Raw genomic sequence first — 13,093 nt, forward strand, 5'->3', positions numbered from 1 at the left:
TGTTCTGTTTGTATAACGCACGACGAACGACGAATTGCATTATACCCTCTATGGCTTGGAAAGGGGGAGACCAGACGTACGGGGACGAAGATCTTGCTTATTGAGGATGCTATAGAGATGGACGAGAGGGAAAGAGACCGAGGTCCGATCAATGATAAAATCTAGACAGAACTGCCCTTGGAATGGGGGAGGCAAACGGGACCTGGGTACGCGCGCTTTTGCTTCCACGAGGGTTGGATACGCTGCGGCAGGGCTTGCACGATAATTTTCTCCGGCCATTGGTACTCAGCGGCTGTATATAGTTCACGGGCAAAGTAATGACTAAACGTTTCGAAGCTATATTTCTCGAGTAAGCTGGAATAGACGGGAAGCTGAGGTGACCGAGACGAGACGGGACTGGACGGGAGAGGTAGCCCACGGCGTGGCTGGTGCCCTCTCTGCGCCACGATTCCTTATCGTTATCGTCGGGGCTTTCACTTACGAATAACAGCATGGAGCTCGTCATCTTCCACGACATTTACGAACCACGTACCGTACCCTTCCTAGTTTCAAATTGCCGCCAGGCCACCGGAGCCAGGTCGCGCAAACCAAGATATATCTTCCGTTCGCTCACCCCCTCTTGCGCCCGCCGCGCCGCGCATGCTCGATCATGCTACCCCTCCGACCCCTCCGCGCCGTCCTCCGACAACACGCCCTCAGCGCATCATGTCGTCCACTGTTGCCTCGTTCGGTTCACGGTTCCCTCACACAAGCCGCTCTCCGAAGCAGACCAAATCCAATATCAAGACCTCTTAGACAGACACGTCTCTTCAGCCAAACCCCTCGCTCTCCGGCCGACCCCCGACATCAAATAGACCAACACTACCTGCAACAGCAGTACCACCAAAGCCGATTACGGACCGCGAAGCCCCTCTTCACAACCGAAGGCGCCAAACGAGTCGCATATTCCCGCGGTACTAAGGGCGTCGTAATAGCCTCCTTCCTCGCCGCCGTCGCCTTCTACTGGTACAACATCCAGACCGTCCCCGTCTCCGGCCGGCGCCGCTTCAACTGCTTCCCGGACTACTACGTCAAGGAGGTCTCGGCCGAGCAGGTGCGCCGCATCATCCACGAAGTCGAGTCCCAGGGCGGCCGCTTCCTGCCGGCGTGGGACCCCCGCGCCAAGATGGTCGCGCGCGTCATGAAGCGCCTGATACCCGTGTCCGCCATGGAGGGCGAGGAGTGGGAGCTGCGCGTCATCGACGACCCCAACACCGTCAACGCCTTCGTGCTGCCGGGCGGCAAGGTCTTCGTGCACAGCGGGCTCCTGCGCGTGACCAAGAACGAGGACGGCCTGGCCGCGGTGCTGGGCCACGAGATCGCGCACAACCTCGCGGGCCACGTCGGCGAACGGATGAGCTCGCAGATCGGACCGAACATCCTGCTGGGAACGCTCATGTGCATGTCCTTCATGTACCCGCCGGCTTTCCTCCTGGTGCAGTACTTCGGCTCCGGAATGATGGACGTCCTCTTCAGCCTGCCTATGGGACGGCTGCAGGAGAGCGAGGCGGACTATATCGGCATGATGCTCATGGCGGAGGCTTGTTTCGACCCGCGGGAGGCGGTCGCGTTGTGGCAGCGGATGGACTGGTGGGCTAAGAGGGGGCAGGCGGAGGAGGTACCGGAGTTCCTCAGCACGCATCCTTCAGTAAGTCGGGAAAACCCTTGTTCACGCGCGATCTCGAACCTCTCACCTTGATTCCCGGGGATTTGCTGACCTCGACATTTGCAGAATGAACACCGCATCGAAAAGTGTAGAGAGTGGGTACCCAAAGCCCTTGAGAAGTGGGAGGCCAGCGATTGTAAGGGAACAGCCAGCTTCGCCAACATGTTCAGGCAGGCATTAGATCAGGGAAGCATGATTGTGGAATTCTAAAGACTTATCGTCAGCTCGCATACAGAGGTGGCCTTGTAGCATAGCATGCTGGGTGTACGGCGCATGCGGTTTTGGACTCACGACAGCATAGATGAGGGCTCTCGCAGAAGCACCCTGTTCCATGTATCAACATCAATATCACCAACTATATAGTAGTCTAGCGAACTTTCCGGAAATGATACCAGCGATATCAAACCCACCTTCTAGATCGTTCATCCGCATCGTTGGCAGCAACAACTCCACTCACGCCAAACAAACTCTCCCAAGACCCCGGAATCCTTGGCGATGACACACCCGTAAAGAACAATCGAGGTCTCTCAGGCGTGTGAAAGTGACAAACCTGCGGAGCCTCGGATCTCTCTCCCCGGATCTCACGAGCTGAGAAATCGGAGTCTCGTGATTTGTTCCCGCATTTTACTCCAGGCTCCGGGGGCGGAGCTCCCCCAATCAGCGGACGAATGACGTCGCGGGGGGTCCCCCCGACGAACACCACTGTGAACCGCCCGGCCCCCCTGTCCCCCCAATCGCGCATAGATGAGCCGAGGTAAGTTGACTCGTGTTGCCGCTTCAGCACACGCGCCTGATGCAAGCCAGGTTGCGCTAAAGCAACGACACCGACAGACCCCCGACGTTTCTCACCGTGTCCCCCGTTTTCTTGGAAACTTCTCATCCTTCTCTCTCACCCAGCCATCGTCAACTTTCACTCAAACCACACATCTACTCAGAAACTCGTGACCCCCTGAGCAAAGTCGTAAGACAAGAGAGTCAAAAACCTCACGCCACTACTTGAACCGAAATACCGAACCCCCTCAAACAGTCAAAATGTCCAAGACGTTCACCACCGCCGAGGTCGCCCAGCACAAGACCGACAAGGACATGTGGATCATCGTCGAGGACGGCGTCTACGACATCACCGGTAAGATCTTCCTCTTCTTCCTCCTCTCGGCTGTGAACACGCGCAAATACTGATATGTCTGCCCTTCCTTAGCCTTCCAATCAGAGCACCCCGGTGGTGAGAAGATCCTGAAGCGCTTCGCCGGCAAGAACGCCACCAAGGTCTTCTGGAAGTACCACAACGAAAAGGTGCTCGAGAAGTACGGCGGCAAGCTCAAGATCGGCACCGTCGGCGAGAGCGCCAAGCTGTGAGAGGAAGAGGAACTCGTCTCCCGCAGCGGCCTGCTCGCTGCGTCTGTATTTGCACATGATCTTTTTTTCCCGGCCTCGCGACTAGATGCGACTTGTACTTGATTGGGTACTCTTCAGGAGCCTTTGCTTTTTGTTTCGCCTTTTTTTTTGCCCACGATTTCAGCATTACGTTTTAGCGGAGCAAGACACATACGACCTCTCTGGAGAGCTAGGGGCTCGTCGCGTTCGGAGTTTGCTACTCCACCTGGCTCGCCATGTAGATAGAGCAGGACTTTGGGGAGGAAATGGGGATACCGGATTCCGCGCCAGGTCTCACTCATGCAGGGTGGTGCATTCTGTTTTGGGGGATGGGAGTCCACGACCGGTAGACCTGGTAGCGGAGCCCGAGAGTCGGCGCGAGGGGTCCGTGATGGCTTGGACATACACATCGTGGACAAACGGTGGTCGGGGAACCTCTTCAGGCACCCCGTTGAGGTTGCTCCTCGGGATTGTCATGGCTTTGGCGAGAAACCGGATATAAGCTCTACAGTTCAGACTGGAACCGAATAGACGTTAAAGATCCCGCGCCCGACATAGCTCCGGAACGTGTTCGTGAGTGCGCAGCTTGCCTGCGTCCTCCATACCCCATCCTCAACAGCCCACAGCCATGCTCCAAATACGTCAATATCAAAGCACTTTCGAAGCTTGCTATGTATGTTGTATCATCTCTTTCGTTTCTAGCTCCATCAGCCATCGAGCAGCTTGACTCTCGTGAACTTGACCTTGACACGATACTCCCCTTCTCCCTTTGTGATATGTGGATTTCCTGCCTAACTTATATTACATGAAATATGCTTTGCTTAATGCTCACTCAGTTTGGGTGAAACACGACTTGGTAAGGCCTCAAGAGATTACTAGAACCGAGAAGAAGTTGACAACTCCAGAGCTTTTCAGAACAGGCCCGTACGGATGCAGAGTTATTGCGAACTTCACACGCTTAAGCACGGATTCCCGGTTTGGCAAGGTATGTTCCCTGTCAAAATACGACCAAACACGCTACGATATTTCTTTCCCTTACGGAGGCGTCTCTATGGTTGACATATCAGTTCCGCTCTTTCCCGCGTCTCATCTTCCTCACATCACAATACTTGGTACCTAAGGGAAAACCTCGCACCATAGCACATTCTTCCCACTTATTTCGCCTCCTCGGCAGTCTTTCAGTTTCTTCGACACGCGTCGTCGTCGTCGTCGATAATCCCAGTTCTTCCACGCGAAGCTATCCCTGGGTTCATCCCGACCCAGACCACTGAGCCTTCGTTCATGTCACTTTCGTATACTTATGAGTTGAGGCGGAGGATCGCGATGAGCGGCGCCGAAGGAGTTTCATCTGGATGTTTGTCTCTCTAATAAATCGTTCACGGATGAACAAAGAACACTCCGTCACCATGGTATCTGGCGTTGCAAGGGAAGAACCGATCCAACTCGTTGACATCCCGGACGGCGAGCTATTCCTGTCTCCCATGACCTCGTCTTTTCGCGCCGTTCCATTTGACCATTTTCAGCAGTCCGGGTCCTAGGCGACGTCTGCTGAGATTATCCGACATCCTGGGGGGGGGGGGGCTTCGTGGGTATTCGGCGCAGAATACGCAAAGAAGGGTGGGAAATAGCAGCAGAGAAAGACGAATGCTCTGCAAACGGCTCATCCGCATGTCGAAAGCCTCGCAAAACAGCTACGAACACGGACATGCCCATATGCTTCACAGCTTTTCTCTGTCAGTATACACATTAAACTTCGTAGTAGGAGAGTCTTGGGATGCCGTTGAGTTAGTGCAATACTGTTTGATGCTTACTTCCTTTCGGGTTTATGAGTCATCAGCTCTGTATTCGACATCGTCTTACTGCTGGTCAAGGTCACAGCGGACGCAACTCGAAGTCTCCACGATGAAAAGGAAAAACGAATATTATGATGATTCGGATTTTGAAAAGAAACGTCGCTGTGTAGCAGCATGCAAGAGTCATCATCATACAGGGCCTCTGGTATTGCTCCAGATGTTCCGCTTGCATCCGCCCTGAAAAACCTGTACGCCTGATGCCAACGCTTCTTTTTTGCCCCTTGGCATATGCTTTACGATGAGAAGCAGACCCCGAATGTCATGGGGAGATCATCATCCTCTCCCCTGCTGGAGAAATGCAAGTAACACAGCCGTAACGCCCGCTTTCCATGCTTTGAAGAACGTAAATCTAAGTGCAGTCGTTAGGTCATTCGATTCGTCACTCGGCCATGTCGTCGTCCTCTGTCGATGCCGCCACGGTCTCTTCGGGGTACGGTTTTCGGCCGCAAACCACCCAGACGTGCTGATACGCGTGGATGTGCATGTTGCTGATGTCTTTCCGTACGCCAACCAAGGAGACCTGCCGCTACCAGTCAGTTTGCGCGCCCGCGGACGTTCGAAAGAGAGCCAACTACTCACCTCGACCTCCTCCTGCTTGCGCTCCAGCACCTGCGTGAACAACGCCAGACTGAACCCGCTGAGCCCGTCGAGGAAGTTCTGCTCCCACAGCTTCCCGACGTGCTTGTGCCTGGGATTCTTGGCCCAGCCGTTGAGCGGGATCTTGAACACGCGCTCCCGCACGTCGACGAACCCGACCTCCTCGTACCACTGCTTCAGGAGGTGCGCCCTCGCCAGGGGCCGCCCGATCAGCTCGCTGGCGCAGTTCATGTCGTAGACCCAGCGGGACAGCGGGCCGTCCGGCGCCAGGGTGCCGTCGTCGCTGGTGGCCTCGACGTTGAAGTCCTGGGACTCGAGCCAGCCGCCGGGACGCAGGGAGTCGAAGGACTGCTGGATTACTTCGTTTTTGAAGTCCCCGAACGAGCCGAGGAGGACGCGGGTGTGGATGTAGTCGAAGGGGTCAGGCCATGCCCACGGCTGGGAGCTACACATTCGCGTCAGATGGAATTGCATGCCTTACTGAGGATTACGACTCACGCGTCTTCGACGTAAAAGTGAACGTTTGGCGGGACTGCGTTGCTCTGGATCGGCGAGAGGTCGACTCCGATGACGCGGGCTTCCGGGTAGCTGTCGCCCATGTCCATGGCCCACGCCCCCGTTCCCGTGCCGACATCGAGGATCCGTTTTGGCGAGGCTTCTTCATTGATCGGGGCGAAATGTAACCTGCCACTGAAGAGTTCTGTGAGAGCGAGCGACTGTAGGTCCAAACGTTCTTGTTCTGCTGCGTCGTTGGGGAAGACATAAGCTGCGGCGCACGTTAATATCTCGAGCTTTGCGCAGTCGCCTCAATCCGATAGCACTCACAGCCGGCCTGGTAAGCGTGATACGTCCGCCCGAAGTGTCGCGGAAAGCATTCCACGCTGTCTGGTAAAGAGTCGGTTTCCCTAGCTCGAACGATTAGTTTTCGCGCTCAGGTCAAATTTAATTGACTTTTGGATGACAGGCATACCCCTCATGAGGATCGGGCTAAGCAAAGAGTTAATGAGTTACTTCGGACGAACACAAGAAACCGGGCCGCGCGGGAAGATCCAAACGTACATCGGGCTCTAAGAAGCTGTCGTGCAGGGATGATTTGTCGGGGATGGCTTCGAAAGTGAACTCGAAGCCGTGGAGGCGGCCGTTGACGGCGCCGGGAGGGTAGAAAGACATGACCTCGGTCCGTGACATGGGAAGCCGGTCGGGAGGTGATAATGGTATGTCGAGAACGTCAACGTGCCAGAAAATGGGTAGCTGAGACGGCGGTGCGACGGCGTTTTGAATGACCCAGAGTGACGGATTCGGAACGACAGGACGATTGCGGCCAAGTCCAGCGTTCGCGAACACCTCGAGGAAGAAGTGGAGATAACAGATTCAATCGCGTGGTGAATAGAGAACAAAGAGTAGCGTTCCTGTAGTGTTTACTTGTCGAAATGAATGTTGTCTCGCAAGTAGATCTCGCAGGAATGGGAATCCTGGTGTGTAGTCGCCCCTTTTGGTATTAAGACAGGTAGATGAACTAGGGGCGGGGTTCGGGCATCATGGACGGGGATAATCGAACGACTGAGGGATTGCGAATCAGGATCGGGTTGGTGGTGGTAGTGGTGGTGGTTGACGGCCGACGCCACGACTCAGATCCTCGCAGGAAGTCGGCGATCAAGAGGTTGAAAGAGGGTGTGTATTGTTCAATGGAAGTGGCCGACCAAGACAAAGTTTGAGACGAGAGATTAAGGCGCTCGGTGACGGGACGGGGACGGGGGGAGGAGAATCGTGGTGTCTTTGAATGTGCGCGCGCTGGACCCGGAGACCTGGGTCGGCCTGAGTCGGTCTGAATCCGCGAGGGCGGGAAAGGCGGGAACGAAAACACGGGGGAGGACCCAATAGGTTGGTTGCTGGTGTTGGGTGTTTTGGAACTTGTTGGTGTCGACTGATACGATTCCACAATGCTGGGAACCTACCTAGGTGAGGAGGGGGCGGACCCTGGACCCTGGAACTTGGGAATTTTGATTTTGGGTGCTCCCCTTCTTCGCCGTCTGTCAATGGTCCTTGGGATGGATCCAGACCGGAAACAAACCTCGAGGACCCCGGGCTTGCGCGTTGGCGCGGATTTGATATGTGAAGCCCCTCCAGACGCCTTCTTCCCCGATTTGCTACCGTACTCCAAGTCTAGACGAGTTGTCGGGAGCGACTAACAGGGGTATCGAAGAAGCAGAAGAAGATATGCAGCAGTAGCAGTGTACTCTGTCTGTCTGTCTGTCTGTCTGTGTAAACGGGCGTTTGTTAGCTAACCGAGGAGACGGGCGAGCTGGAAACTAGATTCGGCTTTGCATGAGAAGGCGTTAAACCACCATTGGAGTTTCGTGCAGCCACCTAAGGTACGTGGGAGGTAGTCAATGTGGATTTTGCTGCATGAGAAGGAGGAGATGGCAAAAGAGGTGCATGGAGGTACTTCGAGTGTGGAATTGGAACCAACAAGCTTGACCCGGTGGTCCAGTCCCGAATTAAAAACAAGAAAAGCAAATAAAAAGTCTCTGCAGAGGTGCCACACATCAATTCTCTTACCTGGTGGTTGTACGAGGATCTCGTTTCAATGAGGAAAGGTCGCCGGATCTCTTGCTGACCAAAATGACAGGATATCAGGCCCAATTCACCAACCGGAACGACAGGACGGGACCTCGTCTACCGACATGATCCATCTGACATCTGACGGGAGAAGAGGGACGAGCTCTCTCTCTCTCCTCTCTTCCTCTTCCTCTTCCTCTTCCTCTTGCCCCCCTTTGGAAGCAAAAAAACTGGCGTCCCAACACCAAAATATCACGACCGACCCAGTAGCACATGCGGGCACCCTTGCGGTGGGAATGCTGCGCAAGTGGTGTCAGACCAAATGCGCTGATAGGAGGATGACAGGACATGATTTGCAGAGCCCCCAGCCCCATGGCTAGGTAGCTCGTTAGTGGGAAGAGTTGGGGTAACATCCGCTCTGAGAGAACTGCTCCGGCGGTATCCCTGCCAATCCAATATACGTCCAGGCCCTTAGAAAGAGAGGGTCACTGAAGAACACATTAGACAAAGTCATATTTTGGTTCCGGCACGAAGGATCGAATTGCTATTGAACAGCTCGCTTTCGTGAACCATGTCCGGTGACTGGAACGGCCGCGCGAGGGGTACAGCTACCTTGGTCAAAAGAACGGTGTGACGGGTCGACAGAATCCCAGTTCATGCCCATGCAAGAAACGTGATGATGCGTATGCAACCACCAGCCACATGTTGCTCGTCTCCTCAACCTGAATGGCTGCGGAATTACTATGTAGGTGACTGCCAACAAACCGCGCCGCAGAAATCAGTCCTGTCCCAGGTTCTCGGGCCCTCAGGCCTTGTACCCAGCACGTCGGCGTTGGTGAGTGAGGGGTGTGAGACGTAGCTGCAAAAGTCCCGTTGGTTGTTGGTGATAGATAGACGGCCACGCATCCGAGAGAAGCTCCCAACCAACACACACACACCGCAGATATCTCGATTTTCTGCCTCGGATACTGTACATCTTGCTTGCCAGCCCCGTAATTCGTCAAACACTGAGACACTACCATTCCCGCAAAACAAGAAAGAAAAACAACGAGGCCGGTCTTACCTTTCTCGGGAGACACTTGTACACCCCGTCCCAAACGCCCGGGTCGTGTTGTGCGGCGTGCCATGCGAAATTTCCCTGATGGCTCATATGTCACAAAACTTGCGCCGGTTACACAAGACAGCAGCGGCAACATGTCAGCAGCTCCGCCGAGCCAGACAGACACGGCTTTGTTCGTCGAGATGCATGAGACGATGTAGCACCATCCCCCATTGTCCGCATGGCCGGTGTCGGCCTCGCCAAGCGGATGGACGGCCGTATCGTTACCTGGTGTCTGGAAATCTGTTTGCAGCAAGGCAGGCAGCTCCGGCAAAGGTCTCACCTCGAGATCGACACACCTTCATCCAACGTCCAGGTTGCCGGCCCCGCGGAAATGGTTCTCGTTCTAGGGCCAGTCGCAAGTCGCATCTGTCTGTTTCCTCCATGGGGCGGAGATGTCATCTCGATAATTCCATGGAATTCTCCCAAACTATTTGCAACGCAATATTTGGCATCCCTTTCTCGGCTGATCGGTAATGGCTCAAACAAGCAAATGCAATCAGGCCATTCGTCCACAGCTCTCGGACTTTTTGACCCTGAGCCCCATATCGAGCATGGAGTCGTTGTTGGTACGCTACGGATACAGACAGACCAACAGACGTCCAAAATGTTTCCCACCGCAATGTCAGACATTCCCTGTTCCCACCCCCTGACCTTGACATCAGTTCCCCACTGTCCAAAAGCCCTGTAAGCTTAGTTGTTGTGTTCTGTCAATCTCGCATGGGGACGTCGCTGGCAGGCAGGCATCAGCAGTGCGCGGCGGCGAGACATGTCAACTCCATGGCATTACCAGGTCCGCCCGGTCGGTACTGCCGAGGTATTCGACGCTTCTTTCGCGCCTTTGCGTGTTCAGTCGAACCTCATCGGTATATGGTGCGGCTCGACATCCCTTCGCGGTTGACCTGAGCCCTTTGCCTGGTGCTGGAGGTTGATTCCAACACGGACTCGTCATATTGGACCGTGCCTTCCCGCCTCCGGTGAAATTGACCGTGGCACCGTACACGAGCATGTTGTCAAGAATTAGCATGCTGGGCTTGCTACACCTTGACATCAGGACAGCCCCGAACGGATCGCTTTCCTCACAGCCTCCTGGCCAGTCCCAGACGAACCATCTGGTCTCACGGCCGCTTTTGGGTCTTCTCGGTCTTGACACTGAACTCTTCCCAGCTGACAGCCTCGGTGTTCTCCCAAACGGCATCGTCAGCGCGTACCACCTTGCCCCAACCCCTGATCAGCGCCCGCCAGTAGCAGACCTCCGCGGCCGGGCTCAGGTAGCCGCGTCCGGCAAACAGCTCCCGTTGCCGTTCCGCGATGCCACGTGCCACGCCGGGATGCCCCTCCAACCAGACGACCGTCGCCTCCAGGTCCGACCAATCCGGCTTGACGAAGACCATGTTTGCCTCCTCCGGCCGAACAGTCGCCGGCCACGTCTCTCGAGCTCTCGAAGACGGGTATTGGTATGGGCCTGGTTTGCCCGAGGAGCCAGCTCCAGCATTCTTTGCCTTGGCTTGGTTTAGCAAGAGGCTTGAGTAGACCGGCTTGACGAGGTGCGTCGTGTGCTGCATCCACTCGATGGGCGGACTGAGGACCACGCTCCCGCACAGCTGATGGAACTGGAGGCGCCCGGAGTACGACACGCCCTCGGTGTGTATGATGTACTTGTGTCGGCAGAAGTCTTCGATCCTGAGGGCGTTGGTCGCGTTTTCCCCATTGTTCGTCCATTCCAATGACTCTACATCAGCCCATGGCGCATCCTTGGTAACCCTGAGGAGTTCCTGTCTTGACCTCGGGTTCGCGCTGGCACCGTTGTTGAACCAAGCCGTCCCGCGCCAGACAGCGCGGCGGTCTTTCTTATCGAAGGGCAGGTCCGCCTCGATATCAGCGATAGCCGCCGCGGCGTGGGGGATGGAGCGGATGAACGGCTGGTTCCACGCCCAAAAGGCAAAGTGAGGGATGGGGAATATGTGTCTCGGAGACGAGGATATGACGGGCCGGCTGTGAGACCACGACTTGGATACGGGCGTATCCTGGATGTAGAGGTTGAAAACGGTGTCCGGGAGGCGGGTTGGCGAAGTGAGGATGGCGCGGTTTATCTGATTCAGGGCGGCTCTTTGTCGCTGTTGAAGTGTTAGCCGCTGCTTTGCGGTGACGATTCAGGTATGCCCCCGATTTCGCCTGTATGAGGTATACCGACCTCTTTCCATTGATCAGACATGTCCGACGGTCTGGGCGCCCGAATAACCAGCAGCTTGTTATCTTTGATCTGGCCAAGCAGCGACACAGAGGCATCGTCGAGGCCGATCTGAAAAAGGCCCTCAGCGGAGGCCAAGTCTATTTCTCTGGTCAGACCGGGGAACGTTGACCGGCATTGTTCTTCGGCGAGAAACAAATTGTTGAAAACTCGCTCTCGGGCTATTGATGAGGCAGACTCGGAAGAATACTCCAAAGCGATTCCCGACGCACCGCTCCCAAAGCCGATTTTCGATGGACACAGGATTCCATAGGCGATCAGCCCGAGAGTAGATGCCACGAGGACAGGCCAAAGGCACCTTACAGCCTGTTTTTGGCGCATCTTTCGTCGTCCCCCGTATCGCGAAGGGCTCGCAATGTAAGTTGATGGGAGGTGTTCATTTCAAGAAACACTCTGAGCCGTCAAGTTTCGAAAGACATGGAGACGGGTGAATCGGCACGGGGGTGTCACGTTGTGACGAACCCAGGGTTCCTGTACATGCGACACCCCAGGCGGGGTCCAATACCGACGAAGGTTTCGAGGGAGAAAAACGACGTTGGGAAACAGAACACGGGGTTGGCCAAAATGTCGTCCGGAGATTGGAACGCCGTCTTGACAACGCCATGCCAAGCATAATTGGCTGCTCCGGGCGGGGCCGGATGTGCGGCAAGCTAGGCAGCTCGAGACTCGAGTCCTTATAAAACCCCAAGGTACTGCAACAAGGCGCGAAAAGTTCAAGTAGTTCCTTACTGGGAAGGCAGTCCTTCGGAGGTCTGGGGAACCATGGCCTGATTCATCTGCCAAGCGGGGTGATCTGGTCAAAGATGCCTTTCTAAGGGTACCGTGAGGCCATATAGTCGAGCGGGGTCGCTGCGTATTGGCCTGGAGTTGATTAACCCCCAAAGCCCGCTGACATCGGTCCACCAATCATTATATATCTGACAATTGCTCCGTTGCAACCCCCGGATTTGCGAACCAAATGCAGATACGCCGATGGCATGTAAGTTCATAGTCAAGAGATCAAAGTGAGCGATGCCGTGGACCTCATAGGCATAACTCGGCAAACTCTGGGACTCAAATTTTCGTCCGGAGAATCTAGCTGTGATTTTAAAGGATGTATTTTCCGATTTTAGGCCAGAAGAAAGCCCCGAAAACAGATATTAACTCATCAAATGAAAGCCGGTAGGCTATACCAAGTATCAAGAAGTCACAGTGACAGGACAAAGGCCATTTGACCCCATCCGGAGGGCATCGGGAGACTGACGGAGGCGACCCACTATTCCCGATCCCGCTGGACCGGCTCAGCCGGCCCCGCCTGCAAAAGTGCAGCGGGGCCTGCCACGATGTCTGCACATCTCCCCACGCCATCTAATGTTTGAACAGAGATTATCCAGTGATGGGTACCATTGCAAGATACGTTAGACCATCCAGTTCCTCAACTGCGCTCTCTCCGAAATTCTTCGCAGCTCCTCAGCAACCCCCTCATTCATCGCCCGCCTTTACATCCATCGCCCTCCTCCCGTTCCTGTCGCCGGTAAGTACGGACCGAACGCCGGCGAGGAAGGGTGATAGGAACCGACGCAGTCTCTTTGCCGCGGGTTCCAAAACATACCTCCCACACATCTCTCCAAACTTCAACCCGGCCAGATAGACAACGGCCCACTTACACAGACACC

At 55.3% G+C, this 13,093-nt stretch overlaps 4 protein-coding genes across 4 annotated transcripts; 2 read left to right on the plus strand and 2 right to left on the minus strand.

Annotated features, from left to right (window-relative positions):
* Positions 1 to 865: 865 nt before the first annotated feature.
* Positions 866 to 1,915, plus strand: CkaCkLH20_00034 (mitochondrial metalloendopeptidase; the record flags this gene model as incomplete). Its single annotated transcript, XM_038882754.1, has 2 exons — positions 866 to 1,687; positions 1,772 to 1,915. The coding sequence occupies 2 exons, from the start codon at positions 866 to 868 to the stop codon at positions 1,913 to 1,915; spliced, it is 966 nt and encodes a 321-aa protein (XP_038751459.1).
* Positions 1,916 to 2,737: 822 nt separating this feature from the next.
* CkaCkLH20_00035 (cytochrome b5) lies at positions 2,738 to 3,061 on the plus strand (the record flags this gene model as incomplete). Its single annotated transcript, XM_038882755.1, has 2 exons — positions 2,738 to 2,831; positions 2,904 to 3,061. The coding sequence occupies 2 exons, from the start codon at positions 2,738 to 2,740 to the stop codon at positions 3,059 to 3,061; spliced, it is 252 nt and encodes an 83-aa protein (XP_038751460.1).
* A 2,250-nt stretch (positions 3,062 to 5,311) lies between these two features.
* CkaCkLH20_00036 (methyltransferase domain-containing protein) lies at positions 5,312 to 6,717 on the minus strand (the record flags this gene model as incomplete). Its single annotated transcript, XM_038882756.1, has 6 exons — positions 5,312 to 5,452; positions 5,512 to 5,974; positions 6,028 to 6,295; positions 6,355 to 6,434; positions 6,500 to 6,516; positions 6,589 to 6,717. The coding sequence occupies 6 exons, from the start codon at positions 6,715 to 6,717 to the stop codon at positions 5,312 to 5,314; spliced, it is 1,098 nt and encodes a 365-aa protein (XP_038751461.1).
* A 3,588-nt stretch (positions 6,718 to 10,305) lies between these two features.
* CkaCkLH20_00037 (duf821 domain-containing protein) lies at positions 10,306 to 11,576 on the minus strand (the record flags this gene model as incomplete). Its single annotated transcript, XM_038882757.1, has 2 exons — positions 10,306 to 11,304; positions 11,382 to 11,576. 2 exons carry the CDS (start codon positions 11,574 to 11,576, stop codon positions 10,306 to 10,308), a joined length of 1,194 nt encoding a protein of 397 aa, XP_038751462.1.
* Between the last annotated feature and the right edge of the window lie 1,517 nt (positions 11,577 to 13,093).

The sequence above is a fragment of the Colletotrichum karsti genome, assembly GCF_011947395.1.
Source record: "Colletotrichum karsti strain CkLH20 chromosome Unknown Scaffold1, whole genome shotgun sequence".
NCBI classification, from domain to species: Eukaryota; Fungi; Ascomycota; class Sordariomycetes; order Glomerellales; family Glomerellaceae; genus Colletotrichum; species Colletotrichum karsti.